The sequence below is a fragment of the Capricornis sumatraensis genome, chromosome X, assembly GCF_032405125.1.
Source record: "Capricornis sumatraensis isolate serow.1 chromosome X, serow.2, whole genome shotgun sequence".
Lineage (NCBI taxonomy): Eukaryota > Metazoa > Chordata > Mammalia > Artiodactyla > Bovidae > Capricornis > Capricornis sumatraensis.
The window spans coordinates 81,718,820-81,740,546 of record NC_091092.1 but is presented as its reverse complement, the minus strand read 5'-3'; the positions used below and the strand labels follow the sequence as shown (position 1 = coordinate 81,740,546).

At 37.0% G+C, this 21,727-nt stretch overlaps 1 protein-coding gene across 1 annotated transcript in view; it reads right to left on the bottom strand.

Annotated features, from left to right (window-relative positions):
- Nucleotides 1-21,727, bottom strand: part of OPHN1 (oligophrenin 1) — a 594,204-nt gene that overhangs the window by 10,027 nt on the left and 562,450 nt on the right. Inside the window, exon 21 of the mRNA XM_068962396.1 lies at nucleotides 12,794-13,117. Within this exon, the coding sequence (XP_068818497.1) occupies nucleotides 12,794-13,117 (324 nt within the window). The remainder of the gene's footprint in view (nucleotides 1-12,793; nucleotides 13,118-21,727) is intronic.

The following is a 21,727-nucleotide window of genomic DNA, read 5'->3' as shown; positions in this document are numbered from 1 at the left end:
TACAACGTGGACTTGGACTGCTTTCCAGATCAATGGGTCCATGATATAAGTCTATAGGCCTATATCTTTCCCTGCTGACCTTCATATGCTACTCTAAAAGCCTGTTCTGATCATGTACCTAATCAGTTTGGAAAAAAAAAAATCTACAGATAGCTAGATAGATAATAGTTGGTTTTAGATTTCACAGCTCCCTGTTATCTGCAGTATACGCACAAACATTTTTAAACCTGGAATTTATTACCTTCTTTGGTCTCAATTCAACTGATCATTCTGGTCTACCTTTCCACCATTCCTCTTCACATATCCTATAGTCCACATAAATAGTATTACTTCTTGTTCCATGTACACATCATACAATTAATAATCTCTTTTTAAGATGCCCTCTACCCCTTCTTATATACCGCAATTTGCATCATCCATCAAGATTCAACTTAAGTTTCATATCTTTTGGAAGCCTAATATGCTGCAAATTCCTTTCTCTCACTCTTACAGCACTAATCACCTTGTACTTTAATTCAGGACTCTTTGTTTTGTTGGCTTTACCTCCCCGATTAAGATGGAGCAACCTGAGAGCTAGATCTAGGTGAGATCTCTCTCTTTATTCAGCAAGGGCCCAAGTAAATTGCCTTGCATGTAGATGCTATTTAATACTCACTGAGAAAAGAAAAATGTAGCTCAGTCCACTAGAAGGACAGTGGGAAAAGCTTTCCTTTTTGAAGTCCCCATTTGTGCCATCTGTGACACACACAAACATGATATACCCAAATTTGAGGGTTATTCTAAAACATAAACTGAAAGGTATTCAATTTATTGAGTGTTTCCTGAGGGGTTTTGTGCCCAGGCTTATGCTCTCACAAGAGATGCAAAAAAATGATTTGACATAGACTTTGCCATCCAGAGGCTTAAAACTGAGTTTAAGAATGAGTCATACTCATGGGAAATAAGCATGAGTATTGTAACTCAGCATCCACACTAAAGGGTCAAACTTGGGTGCCAAAAGAAATGAGTTAAGGGAGAGTTCCCTGGGGTAGGATTGTCAAAAGGCTGGACTTTGAGGTAGGATTGTCAAAAGGCTGGACTTTGAGGAAGATGGCTAAGAAGCCTTCCTTGCCCCTTCCCCTTATCAATTGTCCTCCTATTCCTGAGTGTTTGGCATGGTCAGAAATAGGCTGAGGGTGGAAAAAGTAGCTCTGAGCTCCTTTATAACCTCTACATTTAGAGCTTGAGGCTTCTCATCAGCTCTAGAATATAGAAGAGTAAACATCTACCATCTTCCATGCCTGCCATTTCCTAAGAGGCTGTTACCCAATCAGTAGCACTACCATTTTTTGAACTTCTATTATATTACCAGAAATTCTGTATGCCTAATCTTACTTAAACACCAAAAAAAAAAAAAAAAAAAACTCATTTGCAATATAGGCATTGTCTTCACTTACAGTTGAGAAAACTGGCTCAGAGAAGTGAAGTTTACCTCATTAAGATCATGTAGTTAGTAACTGGATTCCTGTAAAATCAAAACAAATGCTACCTTAAACTGAGTACTCCTTATGTGCTAACTATATAGGTATCTCATTTCATCATTATAGCAATCCTATACACATAAATATCTTCATTTTAGAAGTTAGAAAACTGGGCTCAGAGAGGCTGTGACTTCTCCAAGGTCCCACAACTAGGATGAGGCAGGACCAAGATTCAAATTCATGTCTCAGGGACTCTGGAGCCTAAGTCACACCTGAGACTTCACTAAGCCTTTTCAGCTTAGTGGTATTTATACCAAATTGTACTTCCTTGTAATTTATGTTTAACCTTGGACTTTAACGTGACTTACTATAAATTTTATCTGCCTCTCCAGCTCAACTTGTTCCCTCCCTCCCCATTCTCTATCAAATGACCATAACTAAAGAATCATAGCATTTATAGATTTCTCAGGACTTGAGTAGCCCTCATTGTCAACAAAAGAATCTGAAACGCAGTACATGGATGCAATGTCAAAAATGACAGAATGATCTTGGTTCATTGCCAAGGTAAACCATTCAACATCACAGCTGCTGTTTTTATTCAGTTGCTCAGGTGTGTCTGAACTTTGTAACCCCATGGACTGCAGCACTCCAGGCTTCCCTGCCCGTCACCATCTTCCAGATCTTGCTCAAACTCATGTCCATTTAGTCAGTGATGCCATCCAACCATCTCATCCTTTGTGGTCAACATCACAATAATCCAAGTCTATGCCCCAGCCACTAATGATGAAGAAGCTGAAGTTGAACAGTTCTATTAAGACTTTCAAGACCTTCTGGAACTAACACCAAAAAGAGATGTCCTTTTCATCAGTGGGAACTGGAATGCAAAAGTAGGATGTCAAGAGATACCTGGAGTAACAAGCAAGCTTGGCTTTAGAGTACAAAATGAAGCAGGGCAAAGGCTAACAGAGTTTTGCCAAGAGAACACACTTGTCAGAGCAAACACCCTCTTTCAATAGCACAAGAGAAGATACTACACGTGGATATCACCAGATGGTCAATATATAAATCAGATTGATTATATTCTTTGCAGCTGAAGATGGAGAAGCTCTATACACTCAGCAAAACCAAGACCTGGAGCTGACTGTGGCTCAGATCATGAGCTCCTTATTGCAAAATTCAGGCTTAAATTGAAAGAGGTAACCGGTTGGATGGTATCACTGACTCAATGGACATGAGTTTGAGCAAACTCCAGGAAATAGTGAAGGACAGGGAAAGCTAGCACGCTGCAGTCCATGGTGTCACAAAGGGTTGGACATGATTTAGTGACTGAAAAACAACAACAAAGTGAGAAATTGTTAGCAACACAGCAATTGTAGGGGACTTTAACTCCTCACTTACATCAATTAATAGATCATCCATACAGGAAGTTAACAAGGAAACAGAAGTCTTAAATGAAACAGTAGAGCAGATGGACTTAATAGGTTCGTACAAAACATTCTAGGAGAGGGTGGGATGATTTGGGAGAATGGCACTGAAACATGTATACTATCATGTAAGAATTGAATCACCAGTCTATGCCCGATGCAGGATACAGCATGCTTGGGGCTGGTGCACAGGGATGACCCAGAGGGATGTTGTGGGAGGGAGGTGGGAGGGGGGTTCATGTTTGGGATCGCATGTACACCCGTGGTGGATTCATGTCATTGTATGGCAAAACCAATACAGTAGTGTAAAGTAAAATAAAGTAAAAATAAAAATTAAAAAATAAATAAATAAATAAATAAATAAATGTAGCAGAATATATGTTCCTCTCAAGTGCACATTGAACATTCGCAAGAAAAGACTATATGTTGGGACAAAAAACAAGTCTCAATAAATTTAAGAAAATTGAAATCATATCAGGCACCTTTTCCAATCATAGTGGAATGAAACTAGTAATCAACTACAAGAATCTTTAAGAATTATAAATATGTGGAGAATGAAAAACATACTACTGAACAACTATTGAGATAACAAATAAATCAAAATAGACATTGAAAGTTACCTGAAGACAAGTAAAAGTGAAAACATGGCATATTAAATATATTAGATGCAGCAAAAGTGGTACTAGAGAGAAGTTTATAGCAATAGAGGCTACCCCAAGATATAAAATTTAGGGTTTCCCTTGTGGTTTAGTGGTAAAGAATCTGCCTGCCAATGCAGGGACACAGGTTTGATCTCTGGTCTAGGAAGATCCCACATGCCACAGAGCAACTAAGCCCATTCATCACAACTATTGCACCTGTACTCTAAAGCCCAGGAACCGCAACTACTGAGCTCAAGTGCTGCAACTACTGAAGCTTGAATGCCCTAGAGCTCACGTCAGCAACAAGAGAAGCCACTGAAATGAGAAGCCTGTACACTGCAACTAGAGAGTAGCCCCCTCTTGCTTCAACTAGAGAAAAGTCCACACAGTAATGAAGACTGAGCACAACCAAAAATAAATAATAAAGAAAGAAACTTTTAAAAACAGAAATAATAAATCTCAAAGAAACTATCTGGAAACTATCTAACCTTACACATAAATGAACTAGAAAAAAAAGGGGGAAAAATGAAGCCCAAAGTCAGTACAAGAAAAGAAATAATAAAGATCAGAGTGGAAGTAAATTGAAACAGAGACCAAAAAGACAATAGAAAAGGTCAAAGAAACTAAGAGTTGATTCTTTGAAATGATGAAAAGAAATATTAACAAAGCTTTAGCTAGACACTAAGAAAAAAAAGAGAAAAGTAAAAGTCTCTGATAAATAAAATTAGAAATGAAAGAACAGAAATAATAACAGATACCACAGAAATAATAACAGATACCACAGAAATACAAATAATTGTAAGACAATGATATGAACAAATAAATGTATATGTCATCAAATTGCCCAACCTAGAAGAAATGGACAAATTCTTTGAATCCCAATCTTCCAAGACTAAGTCATGAAGAAATAGAAAAATCTGAATAGACTGATCACTAATACAGAGATTAAAACAGTAAACAAAACCTCTAATAATCAAAAGTCCATGACCAGACAGCTTCCCAGGTGGTTTATACCAAACATTCAAAGGCGATGTAATATGTATTTTCCTCAAGTTTTTCTAAAAAAGAGGAGGGAACACTTCCTAACTTATTTCACAAGGCAAACATTATCTTGATACCAAAATCAAACAAGGACAACACATGCACACACACACAATTACAGGCCATTATCCCTGGTAAACATGGATGTAAAAAAATCTCAAAATATTAGTAAATCAAATACAATATCATCTCAATAGAGGCTGAAAAAGTATTTGACAAGATTCAATACTCACAAATGATAAAAATTCTCAACAAAATGGGTATAGAAGGAAGTACTTCAACATAGTGAAGGTCATAGACTACATATTATACATGTGTAGCTAACATCATACTCAATGGTGAAAAACCGAAAGCTATCCCTTCAAGAAAAGGAGTAAGACAAGGATGCCCACTCTCATCACTCTTATTAAACATAAAACTGGAAGTCTTAGCCAGAGCAAGAAAAATAAATAAAATGCACCTAAATTGGAAAGGGAAAAGTAAAACTGCCACATTTGAGGATGATATTATTTTATCTAAAGAAAATTCTAAAGATTTCATCAAATAACTATTTTCATTGATAAAATGCAACAAAATGAAAATAAACAAAGATGAGCCTTGGCAAATTTAAAAAATTTGAAATGATATCAAGACTCTTTATAGATTACAACGCTAGGAGATTAGAAATAAACTGCTAGGAAAAATTATAAGAAACCAAACACATGGCAGTTAAACAATATGTTACTAAACAGCAAATAGGTCACTGAAAGAATCAAAGAGGATATTAAAAATACCTAGAGACAAATGAAAATGAAAGTGCAATAGTCCAAAACCTATGGGGTGCAGCAAAAGCAGTTCTAAGAGGGAAATTTATAAAATCTTACCTCAAGAAACAAGAAAAATCTCAAACAACCTAACTTTACACCTAAAACAACCAGAGAAAAAAGAACAAAAAAATCCCTAAAGTTAACAGAAGGAAAGAAATCATAAAGATCAGAGCAGAAATAAATGAAGTAGAGACAAAGAAAACAACTGGAAAGATCAATGACACTAAAATCTTATTCCTTGAAAAGATAAACAAAATTGATAAACTTTTAGCCAGACTCATCAAGAAAAAAAGGGAGAGGACTCAAAAAATTTGAAATGAAAATGGAGAAGTTATAATTGATCCACAGAAATATCAAGGATCATAAGAGACTACTATGAGAAAACTGTATGCCTATAAAAAGGACAGCCTTGAAGAAATGGACAAATTTTTAGAAAGGTACAGTCTCCCAAGATTGAAGCAAGAAGAAATAAAAAATATGGACAGATGACTCACAAGTACTGAAATTGAAACTATGATTGAAGAACTCTCAACAAACAAAAGTCCAGGACCTAAGGTCTTCACATCAGGTGAATTATATCAAACATGTAGAGAAGGGTTAAAACCCATCCTTCTCAAACTTTTTCCAAAAAAAAATGCAGAAGATAGGAAACTTCCAAATTCATTCTATGAGGCCATCATCACCCTGATATCAAAATCAGAAAAACATATACCAAAAAAAAAAAAAAATTACAGGCCAATATCACTGATAGCACTAGTGGAAAAGACCCCACCTGCCAATGCAGGAGACCTAAGAGATGTGGGTTGGATCCCTTGGTCAGGAAGATCCGTGAAAGGAGGGCATGGCAACCTTCCACCATTCTTGCCTGGGGAACCCCATGGATAGAGGAGCCTGGTGGGCTATTGTGCATAGGATCAAAAACAGTTGGACACAACTGAAGCAACTTATGCACACATGCATCACTGATAAACATAGACGCAAAAATCCTAAACTAGCAATACTAGCAATCTGAATTCAACAATACATTAAAAAGATCATACAACATGATCAAGTGGGATTCATCCCAGGGATGCAGAGTTTTCAACATCTGCAAATCAATCAATGTGATAAAACCACATCAACAAATTGAAGAATAAAAAACATATGATCATCTCAATAAATGCAGGAAAAGCTTTTGACAAATTACAGCACCCATTTATGATAAAAATCTTTGCAGAAAGTTGGCACAGAAAGAACATACCTCAACATAATAAAGGCTATATATAACAAACTGACTCATTGGAGAAGACTCTGATGCTGGGAGGGATTAGGGGCAGGAGGAGAAGGGGACGACAGAGGATGAGATGGCTGGATGGCATCACTGACTCGATGGACGTGAGTCTGAACGAACTCCGGGAGTTGGTGATGGACAGGGAGGCCTGGCGTGCTGCGATTCATGGGGTCACAAAAAGTTGGACACGACTGAGCGACTGAACTGAACTGAACTGATGACAAACCTACAGCTAACATCATACATAATGGTGAAAAGCTGCAGGCATTTCCTCTAAGTCAGGGCCAAGATAAGGAAGTCCACTCTCACCACTTTTATTCAACAGTTTTGGAAGTCCTAGCTACAGAAATCAGAGAAGAAAAAGAAGTAAAGGGAATTCAGTTGGAAAAGAAGTTCAATCACCACTCTTTGCAGATGACATGATGCTATAAATAGAATACCCTAAAGATGACACCAGAAAACTACTAGAGCTAATCAATGAATTTGGTAAAGTTGCAGGTTACAAAATTAACACACAGAAATCTTTTGCATTTCTATACACTTACAAGGAAAGATCAGAAAGAGAAATTCAAGAAACAATTCCATTTACCATCACATCAAAAAGATCAAAATAACTAGGAATAAATCTACCTAAGGAGTAAAAAGACCTATATTCCAAAAACTATAAGATGCTGATGGAAGAAATTGAAGAAGACACACAAAGATGGAAAGATATTCCATGCTCATGGATTGGAAAACTCACTTTGTCAAAATGACTATACTACTCAAGGCAACCTACAAACTCAACACAATTCTTATCAAATTACTGATGACATTTTTTCACAGAGCTAGAACAGAAAATCTCAAGATATTTATGTAGACACAAAAGACCCTGAATAGCCAAAGCAATCTTGAGAAAGAGCTGGAAGAATCAGGTCCCCGACTTCAGACTATACTAAAAAGTTACTGTTATCAAAACAGTACGGCACTGGCACAAAAATAGAAATATAGTCCAAGGAACAGGATAGAAAACCTAGAAATAAACCCTTGCACCTATGGTTAATTAATTTATGACAAAGGAAGCAGGACTATGCAATGATTGAAAGAAACTCTCTTCAACAAATAGTGCTGGGAAAACTGGAAAGTTACATGCAAAAATGAAATTAGATCATTCTTTAACACCGTACACAAAGAAGGCTCAAAATATATTAAAGGTCTAAATGTGAAAACAGACACTATAAAACTCCCAAGGGAAAACATAGGCAGAACACTCTCTGATGTAAATTGCAGCAATATCTTTTCTTAATCCAACTCCCAGAATAACGGAAATTAAAACAAAAATAACCAAATGGGACCTACTTAAACTCAAAAGATTTTGCATAGCAATGGAAACAATAAAAAATGAAAAGACAATCCACAGGTTGGGAGAAAATATTTGCAAATGATGTGACTGACAAGGGATTAGACTCCAACATTTATAAACAGCTCACGACACTTAACAGCATCAAAACAAACAACCTAATCAACAAATGGGTAGAAGACCTAAGTAGACATTTCTCCACAGAAGACATACAAATGGTCAAGAGGCACATGAAAAGATGTTCAACACTGCTATTTATCAGAGTAATGGAAATCAAAACTATAGTGAGTTATCACCTCACACCAACCAGAATGGTTGTCATCAAAAAATCCACAAACAATAAATGCTAGAGAGGGTGTGGAGAGATGGGAACCCTTGTGCACTGTTGGCGTGAATGTAAGTTGGAAGAGTCACTATGGAGAATGGTATGGAGGTTCTTTAAAAAACTAAAAATTGAGCTACCATATGACCCTGCAATCCAACTCCTGGGCATATATCCAGAGAAAAACATGATCCAAAAGGATACATGCACCCTAACATTGTAGCACTGTTTACAATAGCCAAAACACGAAAGCAACCTAAATGTCCACCCATAGGGAAATGGGTAAAGATGTAGTACATATATTCAATGGAATATTACTCAGCCATTAAGAAGAATGAAATAGTGCCATTTGCAGTGACATGAATGGATCTAGAGATAGTCATACTGAGTGAAGTAAGTCAGATAGAGAAGGAGAAATACCACATGACATCCATTATATGTGGATTCTAAAAAGAAATGATACAGATGAACTTACTTACAACACGGAAAGAGACTAATAGACTGAGAGAATGAATTTATGGTTGCTGGTGGGAGGGGTGGGGAGAACTTTGTGATGGACATGTACACTTTGCTATATTTAAAGTGGATAACCAACAAGGACCAACTGTATAGCACATGGAACTCTTATCAATGCTATGTGGCAGCCTGGATGGGAGAGGAATTTGGGGGAGAATGGATACATGTATATCTATGGCTGAGTCCCTTTGTTGTTCACTTGAAATGATCATAACATTGCTAACCATCTATACCTCAATTCAAAATAAAAGTTTAAAAAAATAAATCAAAAAATACTAGTATACCCATGGTGGATTCATGTTGATGTATGGCAAAACCAATACAATATTGTAAAGTAATTAGCCTCCAATTAAAATAAGTAAATTCATATTAAAAATAAATAATAAAATACTCATATTACCAAAAGCAATCTACAGGTTTATAGCAAGGCTTATCAAAATCCCAATGACAGATTTAATAGAAATAGAACAAACAATTCTAAAACATATGGAACCATCAGTTCAGTTCAGTTCAGTCGCTCAGTCGTGTCCGACTCTTTGCGACCCCATGAATCGCAGCATGCCAGGCCTCCCTGTCCATCACCAACTCCCAGAGTTCACTCAGACTCACATCCATCGAGTCAGTGATGCCATCCAGCCATCTCATCCTTGGTTGTCCCCTTCTTCTGCCCCCAATCCCTCCCAGCATCAAAGTCTTTTCCAATGAGTCAACTCTTTGCATGAGGTGGCCGAAGTACTGGAGTTTCAGCTTTAGCATCATTCCCTCCAAAGAAATCCCAGGGTTGATCTCCTTCAGAATGGACTGGTTGGATCCCCTTGCAGTCCAAGGGACCCTCAAGAGTCTTCTCCAACACCACAGTTCAAAAGCATCAATTCTTCAAGAAGTCAAAAAGTTAAAGCAATTTTGAGAAAAAAAAAAAAAGAACAAAGCTGTAGGTATTATAATCCCTGATTTTAATCTATATTATAAAATTCTTATAATCAAACAGCATGGTGTTGATAGAAAAACAGACACATATATCAATAAAACAAAATTGAGACCCCTGAAATAAACCCACAAATATATGGAAAATTAATTTATGACAAAGGATTAACGATCTTAGAATGGACAAAGATATTTTCTTCAATAAATGGTGCTAGGAAAACTGCACAGCCACAAAAAAAGAACGAAACAAACAAACTAGACCACTATCTCACAACATACAAAAAACTTTCAAAATAAAGACTTGAATGTAATGCCTGAAACCATTATACTCCTAGCAGAAAACATATGCAGTACACTCTTTGACAGTGATCTTAACAATATCTTTTTGAATATTTTCCTCAGGCAAGGGAAGCAAAAGCAAAAATAAGCAAAAAGGATTATATCAAACTGAATAGGACTATATCAAACTTCTGCACAGCAAAGGAAACCTTCCACAAAAATGAAAAGACAATCTACTGAATGAGAGAAAATATTTTTGAATCATATATCTTATAAGGGGTTAATGTCCAAAACATTTAAAGAACTCATGTAACTCAACAACAAAAAACCCTAAACAACCTACTTTAAAAATGGAGAGAAGAGCTATATGGACATTTTTCCAAAAAGACATAACAATGGCCAACAGGAATATTAAAATGTGTCCAAGATCATTTATTATTAGGACAATGCAAATCAAAACCCCAGTGAGATATCACATCATGCCCATCAGAATGGCTATTTCCTAAAAGACAATAACAAATTATGGAAAGGAGTGTGGAGAAAAGTGAACCCTCTTATACTGTTGGTGGGAATGTAACTTGGTATAGCCACTATAGAACACAGTATGGAGATTCCTCAAAAATTAAGACTAGAACTACCATATGATACAGCTATTCCACTTGTGGATATTATACAAATAACATGAAAATACTAATTCAAAAAATATATGTAACTCTATGTTCATCACACCATTATTTATAATAGCTAAGATATGGGGGAAAACCTAAGTGCACAACAATGGATGAATAAGTAAAGATGTGATATATACAAAGGAATACTACTGTGTCATAAAAAGATGAAATACTGTCATTCACAACAACATGGGTGAACCTTAAGCATATTATGCTAAGTGAAAGAAGAGAAAAACAAATACTGTATGATTTTGTTTATGTGGAAAAAGATAAAAAATAATCAATGAACAAAAAAAAACAAAATAAATGAACAAACCAAACTAAAACAAAACAAACATGCAGATGCAAAGAACAGAGCAATGGTTACCAGAGGGGAAGGAGCGGGTGAAATGAGTAAAGGGAATAAACTGTATGGTGATGGATAGAAACTAAATTCTTGGTGGTGAGCATGCCATAATGCATACAGAAGTAGAAATAAATAAATGACAGCAAAATTATATTAATAAATAATATCAATTCAAAAAGATACATGCACACCACTGTTTACAGGAGCATTATTTATACTGCCAAGACATATGGAAGCAACCTAAATGTGCATCGAGAGATGAATGGATAAAGAAGATGCAATATATGTGTGTGTGTCTGTGTGTGTGTCTGTGTGTGCATGATCAGTTACTCAGTTGTGTCTCTTTGCGACCCCATGGACTATAGCTTGCCAATCTCTTCTGTTCATGGAATTTTTCAGATAAGAATACTGGAGCAGGTTGCTATTACCTACTCCCGGGGATCGTCCCAACCCAGGGATCAAACTTGAGTCTCTTGTGTCTCCTGCACTGGCAGGCAGATTCTTTACCACTAGGGCCACCTGGGAATCCTCTCTCACTCTGTGTGTGTGTGTGTGTGTGTGTGTGTGTATGTATGCATATATTGTATGGAATACTAGTCAAACAAAAATAGAATGAACTAATGTCATTTGAAGAAACATGGATAGATCTAGAGACTATCATAATAAGTAAAGTAAGTCAGAAAGAGAAAGACAAATATGGTATCACTAATATTCATGGAATCTAAAATATGACACAAATGAACTTATTTTATGAAACCTTAAAAGAGTCATAGACATAGAGAACAGCCTTGCGGCTGCCAAGGGGGGAGTCATGTGGAGGATGGATGGATTGGGAATCTGGGATTAGCAGATACATACTATTATATATAGAATGGATGAACAAGGTCATACTATATAGCACAAGGAACTATATTCAATATCCTGTAATAACCTATAATGGAAAAAATAATATCATTATTATTAATTTATTTCACAAATAATGAGTACCTACTATGTGACAATCAGGCATTGTTCTAAGTACTTGGGATATAGAAGTAAATAAAACAGTCAAAAATCCCTCCCTCATAAAGCTTACATTCTAGTGATTATTGTGAATGGTTTCTATATTCTTGGGCTTCCCTGGTAGCTCAACTGGTAAAGAATCCACCTGCAGTGCAGGAGACCCTGGTTCAATTCCTGGGTCAGGAAGATCCCCTAGAGAAGGAATAGGCTAAGTGAAGTCGCTCAGTCGTGTCCAACTCTTTGCGACCCCGTGCACTGTTGCCCTCCAGGCTCCTCCGTCCATGGGATTCTCCAGGCAAGAATACTGGAATGGGTTGCCATTTCCTTCTCCAGGGAATCTTCCCAACCCAGGGATCAAACCCAGGTCTCCCGCATTGCAGGCAGATGCTTTAACCTCTGAGCCACCAGGGAAGCCCAGGAATAGGCTACCTACTCCAGTATTCTTGGGCTTCCCGGATGGCTTAGCTGGTAAAAAATCTGCCTGCAATGTGGGAGACCTGGGTTCAATCACTGGGTTGGGAAGAGTCCCTGGAGGAGGGCATGGCAACCCACTCCAGTATTCTTGCTTGGAGAATCCCCACGGATAGAGGAGCCTGGCAGGCTACAGTCCATAGGGTCGCAAAGAAGATTTCAACATTAGTAGTAATAAACCGGAACAGATTTCTACTTAAATACCTACAACCTCATAAGTGTTTCAAGGTGCAAAGTAGTTGAGGTCATTTCTCTTCCTCTTGGAATTCCCAAGCACTTACCCTCCTTGTGGTGAGCCAGGGGCCGAGGTGCTGATCTCTTTATGTGGAAAGAGGGGGCCTTAGTGGTCCCAGGGCCTGGCACAGGTCCATTGCTGGCCTTTGGTATGGCCTTGGTCCCTCCATCCTGCAGCCTAGACACCAATTTCCCCACATCCACCTCGAGGCAGGTCTCCAACTTGACATCTGAAACAAGCCTGCTTGGGGACTTCCTCCCAGGATCTGCTTCCACACTTTTTTGCATAGGCATTTTGGGGTATTGTGGTGGCTTGGGGGGTTCTATGCTGCTGATGATAGTACCATTGGGTGTTCTATGTTGAATTTCATCTAGGAAAAGTTGGTGTAGAGGAAAGATTAATGACAACCTTTATCACCTTTTCATTTTTAGACATGTAGACATAAGATTACAAAATTATATACATATTCAAAGGAGCTTTTGTTATGGAACAAATCAATGATATCCCACAAAAATCAGTCTCTACCTACCCCACTTCATGTGGAGACACAGGTCTCATAATACAAGGAATTCAATTATTTTCATGACCACAATTGAGCAAAACCACAATATGCCAAGATTATATTACTTTCAAATACAGACATCAGGTAATCCTCAACTATTTCTATTTATCTCAAAAGTTATTTATAAATATCTCTAATATTTCAGTGTAATGTGCTAAACTGAATTTAACTTCTTTTCCCATCCTCAACTAGCCACTTTATGGCCTTCCCCTAGCTATTGTGATTTACAATTTCCTGTGACAATAGCATATGCTTTTCAGTTGTCTTATGTCTTAATTAAAGTTTTGAGACTCTAATGAGAGCCAAGGATATTCTCCCTAGAAAAATTAACCTACACAAATACATGTAAAATTTTGAAAACCAATTTTAAGAGATTCATAGAGCCCCCTGAATCTGTTAACGAACAGCTAATTGAGAACTCCTGCTATATGGAAATTGTCACCTTCCTTGGTAATAGAAAACCTGTGTCAGAGTGTAGTGGTTAAGAACAGAGGTTCTGGTCAGCTAAATGAGACCTGAGAGATATGTCAAGCAATTAAAACACATGGGTCCTATTTGGATCCTGATTAATTTTTTTTTTTTAATGTAAGAAGGAGAATTAGGACACTGACCAGATAGTTACTGCTTTTAAGGAATTACTATTTAGTTTAGTTTCTTTTATGTATGATAATGGTATTGAGGTTTTGGTTAAAAAAGAGTCTTCATCTTTTACATGTACATACTGAAGCGTTTATGGAAGAAATGACATAATGTCTGTTTTAGGGAAATGGGTAAGGGTATAGATGAAACAAGATTGGGCATGTAGTTGTAAATGTTGAAGCTGGGCAATATGGACACGTGGAATATGTTATGCTGTATGTTATACTGTATTTTTTTTATTAAATATACAATTTCCTTTTACATTTGAAACTCTCCACAATAAAGTTTTAAAACAACTGCAGGTTCTGGAGCCAGTTGTGCTACTTACCAACTGCGAGATCTTGGGCAAGTTCATAATCTTTCTATATCTAAAATTTTCTCCTCAGTAAAAGAAATAATAGTAGTACCTACCTCATGAGGTTGTGGTGATGATTACATGAGGTAGTATACTTATTTCAGTGCCTGGTACATAACAAACACTCAATAATTGCTAGTTATTATTTATACTATTATGTTCTCAGTAGGCAGTGGGGCAAGAGTTTCCATGGGGAAAGAAAGAGTAAGTCTTATTTCAAAGAATTTTTCCACAAGAGTTTTCTTTTTCTTGGGAGCTTTTATTGATGACTGCCTGCTGCTACCACCATAAGGGTTAGAGCCAAGGAGTTCCTCTATAGCTCCCCTACTTTGGTCCCAGGGTAGATACATAGCCCTGCTTTTATTAACCCTAGTACAACTGCCATCAGACTAGTCAAACAAAAAATATCAAAGACTCATTAATAATAATACTACTGACATAGCTCAAAAGTGCAATGTAATTAGATCACATGCTTCCGGAAGATGCCTTGTGGCAGAGGCCATCTAACCCACAGCACTTAGGATTAACCTTAAGCACATGTACCTTCTAGAAAGTATGAAGTAAATTCTTATGTCACACATGAAGTGATATAAATTCATTCTCCCACATGCTTTGAGTCTAACATCTCAGTTACATGTTTCTATCTGAATGCTTTCTTTTGGTGAAGAAACTCTAGGAAATTCCATCCCTGTTCTCATTTAGGGAAAGCAACAGCGATTGGTCATGCTCTATGGTATCATCACCATCTCAATACAGTAAAAGAAGGTCCAATCTCATAAAGATGATCCACAAACACAGTCTCAGGCCACTACCTTCCACATTGGAAAGGATCTCTTCCTGGCTTGGAAATAAGACATATGATGATAGCAGCAGTAAGGATTTGGAACTAGGCCATTCTGCCAGGAAAACCATTTCAAGGCTCTGGGATATGCTGAATAATAAAGATAAAATGGTAATAATTATAATAATGACAATGATAATAATAATGCTAGCAGATACCATTATTTAAACACTTTCTTTGTGTCAGGGCCTGTTCTAAGTGCTTTACATGGATTATCTCTCATAACCTTCAACACTACTCTGTAAAATTGTTATCAGTCCCATTTTACAGATAAGAAATCAAAGGCCCTAAAAGTCTCAGTGTCACAAAACTAATATGTTAGGGCCAGTTTTCATAGCTTGAAGTCTGTTTTCAGAGTACATACTCTTTCTGAAGACAGCGTTCATTGCTCCTGTTGGGTAATAAGAGCTCAGCATCATCCCCTTTCTCTAACCAGCCATCTTTTTCCATGGGAAAACACAAAAGCCAGCTTCAGAAACTGCAGAGAACTAGGAGTGAATAAGTATCAGAAAAGGAGGCCTCATAAATAGGCAAGTGGCCAACTAGAGGCCTCTCTTCTAAGTGTAGGCAAGTGATGGGGAATAGCTTTAAGAGGCTGCACACTAGTCCAGCAGGAGAAATAGATCAATTATTATAATACAGGTAGAATCATGCAAATAAGCACTATGAGAATGACAGTGCTAATTCTTTCTGGTGATGTTGAAGAAAATTTTGTGAAAGAGGTAATGTTGAGCTAGGCCTTGAAGGATTGCAATAGATGGAAAAAAGAAGGAAAGGGAATTTCAAAGAGAGAGCAACTTGAAAGAATGAAAGTTCATGGTTTGTTTACAAAAATGTAAAAGAAAATACTTAGTATGGTTTGAGCATAGGAACGAATTTTAGATAAAAAGTGTGAGTAGTTGGAGAAGAGTTATTAAGGTAGGGTGGGGCTATATCATGAATGCCATGTTCAGGGATATGAATTTTATCATTGGGCTGCAGAGGACCATGACTTTTTTTCACAGAAAAGTGGCACTATCACATGTATTTTTTGAATATACCCTTAGGTTCATGACGAAGAGTAGACTGAACTAAACAGACTGGAGGAGACTGGAGGTAGGGAGACCAAATGGGGGCTGCTGGATCTAAACTGGAGCGGCAGCAGCAGCAAAGAGAGACAGATTTAAGGGCCATTAAGGGAGTGGAATGCACAGGGCTTAGATATGGAGATGTGAGGGAGTCCATGATGATAGTGAAAGAACTCATTATAATACTATATATGAGGGGAATAACAAGTTTAGAGGTAAGATAATGAAATGCTACTGGTGAAGAACAGTGGTGAGTAGAGGGATTTGTTCTTTCTCAGAACAGCATTCAAAGAGGTTATAGGAAGTACAATATTACAGTAGATAAATGAGCTCTGGAATAAGACCAATGCAAGTTGCTTTTCTGTAATTCATTAGCTGTGTGAATTAGGCAAACTACACACCATCTCTAAGCCTCTAATGCTTGTTCTATGAGAAGTGATGAGGATTAAATGAATATGAATTCACACCCATTTAGGATGGCTAGAATTAAAAGATAACAAGATATGGAAACAACCTAAGTATCCATCAGTGGATGAATAAATACTTTGTTTGTTTCAGACTTAAAAAAGAAAGATCTCCTGCCATTCATTTGCTATAATATATATGAACCTAGAAGATATTATGCTAAGTGAAATAAGCCAGACAAATAAAGAAAAAAATTACATAACTTCATTTATATGTGGAATGCTTAAAAGTCAAATACTTAGAAGCAGAGAGCACAGTGGTTACCAGGAGCAAGAGGATAGAGAAAATGGGGAGATGTTGGCCAAAGGATAGAGTTGCAGTTATATAGGATGAATAAGCCTAGAAATCTAATGTATACCATAACAAGTATAGCTAACAATACTGCATTGAATAATGGAAATTTGTGGAGAGTGGATTTCAGGTACTGTCATCCAAAATAAATAAATAAATACATGTCTATTAGCTTGACTGCAATAATCAATTGACTATGCATATGTGTATTAAATCATCACTTTGTGTAACTTGAACATATACAATTTTACTAAATCAAGACACAAAAGAGTGCTGGCAAAAATGCAGAGAAATTGGAATTGTCATACATTATTGGTGGGAAAGTAAAATGGTACACCTGATTCTAAAAATAGCCTCAAAATGATTCCTCGAAGATAAAATATACAGTGATTGTATGACCCAGAAATTCCACTCTTATATATACACCAAGAATCACTGAAAACATACATCCACATAAAAATCTGTGCATAAAGGTTCATAGCAGTATTATAGCAAAAAGTGGAAACAATCCAAGTATCCAGCAAATGATGAATGATAAACAAAATGTGTTATAGCCATATAATACAATATCACTCATTCATAAAAGAGAATGAAGTATTGATACATGCTTCATAATGGATGAACCTTGAAACAATTATCCTAAGAAGCCAGCCACAAAAAGACCACAGATTGTATGATTCCATTTATATGAAATTTTCTCAGAATAGGCAATCCATAGAGACAGAAAGTAAATTAGTGATTATCAGGAATAAGGGAGGAGGGAAGTATTGGGAGGTACAAGGCTCTTTTTGGATGATGAAGATGTTCTGGAAATAGACTGTTGCACAAGCTTATGAATATACTAAATGCACTGACCTACCTTTGAAAAGGGTGAATTTATGTCATATGAATTACATCTCAGTTAAAAAAAAAAAAAAAAGGTATGGCTAGGGTAGGTGCCCAATGGTGAACTTCTGGCATGAAGGCCTCATCACACAGAGGGGCAAATTAAGACCCAGAATAAGGAAATGATTAGCCCAAGTTATTGAGCAAGCTAGGAGCCAAGAGGAAATTTATCCCAGGTCTACCAACACCTAGTTCATTCATTTATTACACATATTTATTGAGGACATATGATATGCTGGATACTATGGGATACAGAGTGAAAATTTTCTGCTGGCATAGAAATTATATATTTTCTGATGTGTATTTGGGGAGATGTGAATAGACAAATAAGTGAGTTTATCCAATTAAAATGAGATTATGGAACAACAGGGTAAGCATTTAATGTTCCCTTTCACTTTTCCCTAAATGCTACATCATTTCCTAAGGAGGTGATCCCTTAAGTTGGGTGATCTTTTTCTCTTCATTATTCCCTCTACACCCACTCATTTATTCTACAAGTATTTACTGAACACATGCAATATACAGGAATTGTTCTAGAGGCTGGTGATGAAAGTGGATCTGACATTCTATTGAGAAAGACAAACAATAATCATGCTATTAAATATTAACGGCAGCAAGTGATATGAATAAAATAATACAGTTTAAAGGACAGACAGTAATGGAGGAGGAGAAAGATCTATTTAAATAAAGTACTCAGAGAAGGTCTCTATGAAGAGATGTCATTTAGCAGAGATCTGAATGAAGGAGTGAAATTGCAAAGTTTTGGAGGAAGAATGTTCAGGACCAAGAAAACAGCAAATGAAAAGGCCCTTGGGTAAGTTTGACATCTATAAGAAACAGCATAACCAGTGAGATCAGAGCAGAGAACAAAGGCTGCATAGAGATAGTGAAGTTCAGAAATGAGATAAAAAACGTATGTGCAGACCATATAAAGCAAAATAAAATGTAAATTTTCTTCTAAAAATTAAGAGAAATCACTGGAAATTTAGATCAGAGAGAATGATATGATCTGCTTTCCAGTTTTAAAAGACTGTATATCTTACTGGCTGCTGCAGAGAACAAACTGTTGTCAGGCAAGAAGAAAAGTAAAGATAATAGTTTGGAAGCTCCTGTAGCCACTCAAGTAAAAGATGATGCTAGCTCAGCTAGTAAGGTAGCAGTAGGAATTAGTAGGTTCAGCATATAATGTGCACATAGAGCTAACAGGAATTGCTGATGAATTAGACATGAGGGAAAAAGCAAAGACAATAGTCAAGGATGATCTGAAAGTTTTTGACCTTACTAACTAGGTGACTGGTACTGCCAATTCATCTGGGCTGAGTGAAACACAATCTGGAATCAAGGTTGCAGGGAGAAATATCAACAACCTCATATATGCAAATGATACCACTCTAATGGCAGAAAGTGAAGAGGAAATAAAGAACCTCTCGATGAGGGTGAAAGAGGAGAGTGAAAAAGCTGGCTTAAAACTCAACATTCAAAAAACTAAGATCATGACATCTTGTCCCATCACTTCATGGCAAGTAGATGGGGAAAAATGGAAACAGTGGTAGATTTTATTTTGGGGGGCTCCAAAATCACTGCAGATGTTGATGACTGCAGCCATGAAATTAAAAGATGCTTGCTCCTTGGAAGGAAAGCTATGACCAACCTAGACAGCATATTAAAAAGCAGAGACATCACTTTGCTGACAAAGTCCATATAGGCAAAGCTATGGCTTTTCCAGTAGTCATGTATGGATGTGAGAGTGGACTATAAAGAAGGTTGACTGCCAAAGACCTGGTACTTTCAAGTTGTGGTGCTGGAGAAGAAGTCTTGAGAGTACCTTGGACTGCAAAGAGATCGGAAATCAACCCTGAATATCCATTGGAAGGACTGTTGTTGAAGCTGAAGCTCCAATATTTTGGCCACATGATGTGAAGAGGTGACTCACTGGAAAAGACCCTGATGCTGGGTAAGACTGAAGAAAAAAGGAGAAGGGGGTGGCAGAGGATGAGATAGTTAAGATAGTGTCACCAACTCAATGGACATGAATTTGAGCATACTTCAGAGACAGTGGAGGACAGAGGAACCTGGCATGCAACAGTTCATGGGGTCACGAAGAGTTGGGCATGACTTAGTGACTGAACAACAACAAAAACATTGCCAATTACTTAGACGAGGGAGACCAGAGGAAAACCAGATTGAGGAGGAATAGGCAATCTAGGGTATTTGTACATTTTAAAATTGGAGATTTCCTTGAGTCATCTAAGGAGAACTGTTGTGCAGTGAGTTTAAGATGGGAAGAAGGAAGATAATATTCCCAGATATATAAATTTGGATTCCATCCTCATATTTAAAAGATATTTAAAGCTGTGAGACAATGCAATCATGCAGGAAACAAATATAGACAGAAAAGCGGACTGAGAAATACAAAACACAACTCTGGGACCTTCCAACATGCAGAAACTGAGAAGAGAAGGAGAATCAAGAGGAGACTTGAGATGGAATGTCTAGTGAGGCAGAAGGAGAGTTTGGTGTCCTGAAAGCAAAATGAATAAAATGTTTCAAGAAGGAAGAATTAGTAAACTGAAATGCTGCTCACAAGCTGAGTATGTTAAGAATAGTGGAATAGCACATGGAGATTGCTGGTTATCTTGACAAAAAATGGTCTCCACAGAGTACTGAGGAGAAAGGCCCATTTAGAATTGGTTCAGGTTCCATACTAACAATTACTCTACTCAATGGCATTTATTTGTTTATCTGTCTATTATCTATTTCCATTTAGCCTATAAACTCCTTGAGGCCAGGGATGGTGTCTTAATTCCACCTAACCCAGTACTTATTCAATCCATGTGAGCTGATTTCCTCTCCAACTTTATTGGGATAAAATTGACAAACATTGTATATGTTTAAGGTATACAATATGATATTTTGATATATGAATATATGTTAAATGAGTACCACACTCAATCTAATTAACATATCAATCACCTCACATAGTTTCCATTTTTTATGTGTGATAAGAACAGTTAAGATCTACTCTTTTCATAAACTTCAAGTATACAATTAGTATTATTACCGACAATCACAGTGTTGCATCATATTTCCAGAATGTATTCATCCTGCACAACTGAACCTTTGTACTCTTTGATCAACACCTCCCCATTTCACTCTCCCCCAAGTCTCTGGCAACCACCATTCTATTCTCTGCTTCTATGAGTTTGACATTTTTAGATTTCACATATAAGTGAGATCATGCAGCATTTGTCTTTCTGTGCTTGGTTCATTTCATTTAGCATAAAGTCCTTCAGGTTCATCTATGTCACAAATTACACACTTTCCTTCTTTTTATCTAAGCTGAATAATATTCCATTATGTGTGTGTGTGTGTCTGTGTGTTTCTGAGTAAGTATCTGTGTACCTCTCTCATTTTCTTTATCCATTCACCTGTTGATATTTCACTTTGATATTTCCATATCTTGGCTATTGTAAATAATGCTGCAATGAACATGACAGGGCAGATATCTTTTTGATATACTAATTTCATTTCCTTTGGATATATATTCAGAAACAGAATTACTGCTAGTGTTGTTTTTTAATTGACACAGTTGGTAACTATTATTCTATGGGCAACCAAAAAGAAGTAGCATGATCACAAAATATGAAGAATTATTAGTAAGTGGCGTGAATGAAACAAACTAAGGGCATAGGCAAACAACCAAGGAGAGCCACTTTGGGTGTGGTTAAGGAGGGTCTTTTGGAGAGGTGGCATTTATCTGGACCAGGTCTCAGGACCTGGAGCATGAGAATGACCCAGTCATGTGAAGGTGCAGGGGAAAGTGTCCAGCAAAGGGAATGGCAAGTGCAGAGGCCTGGATTATGAGGCATGCTAGA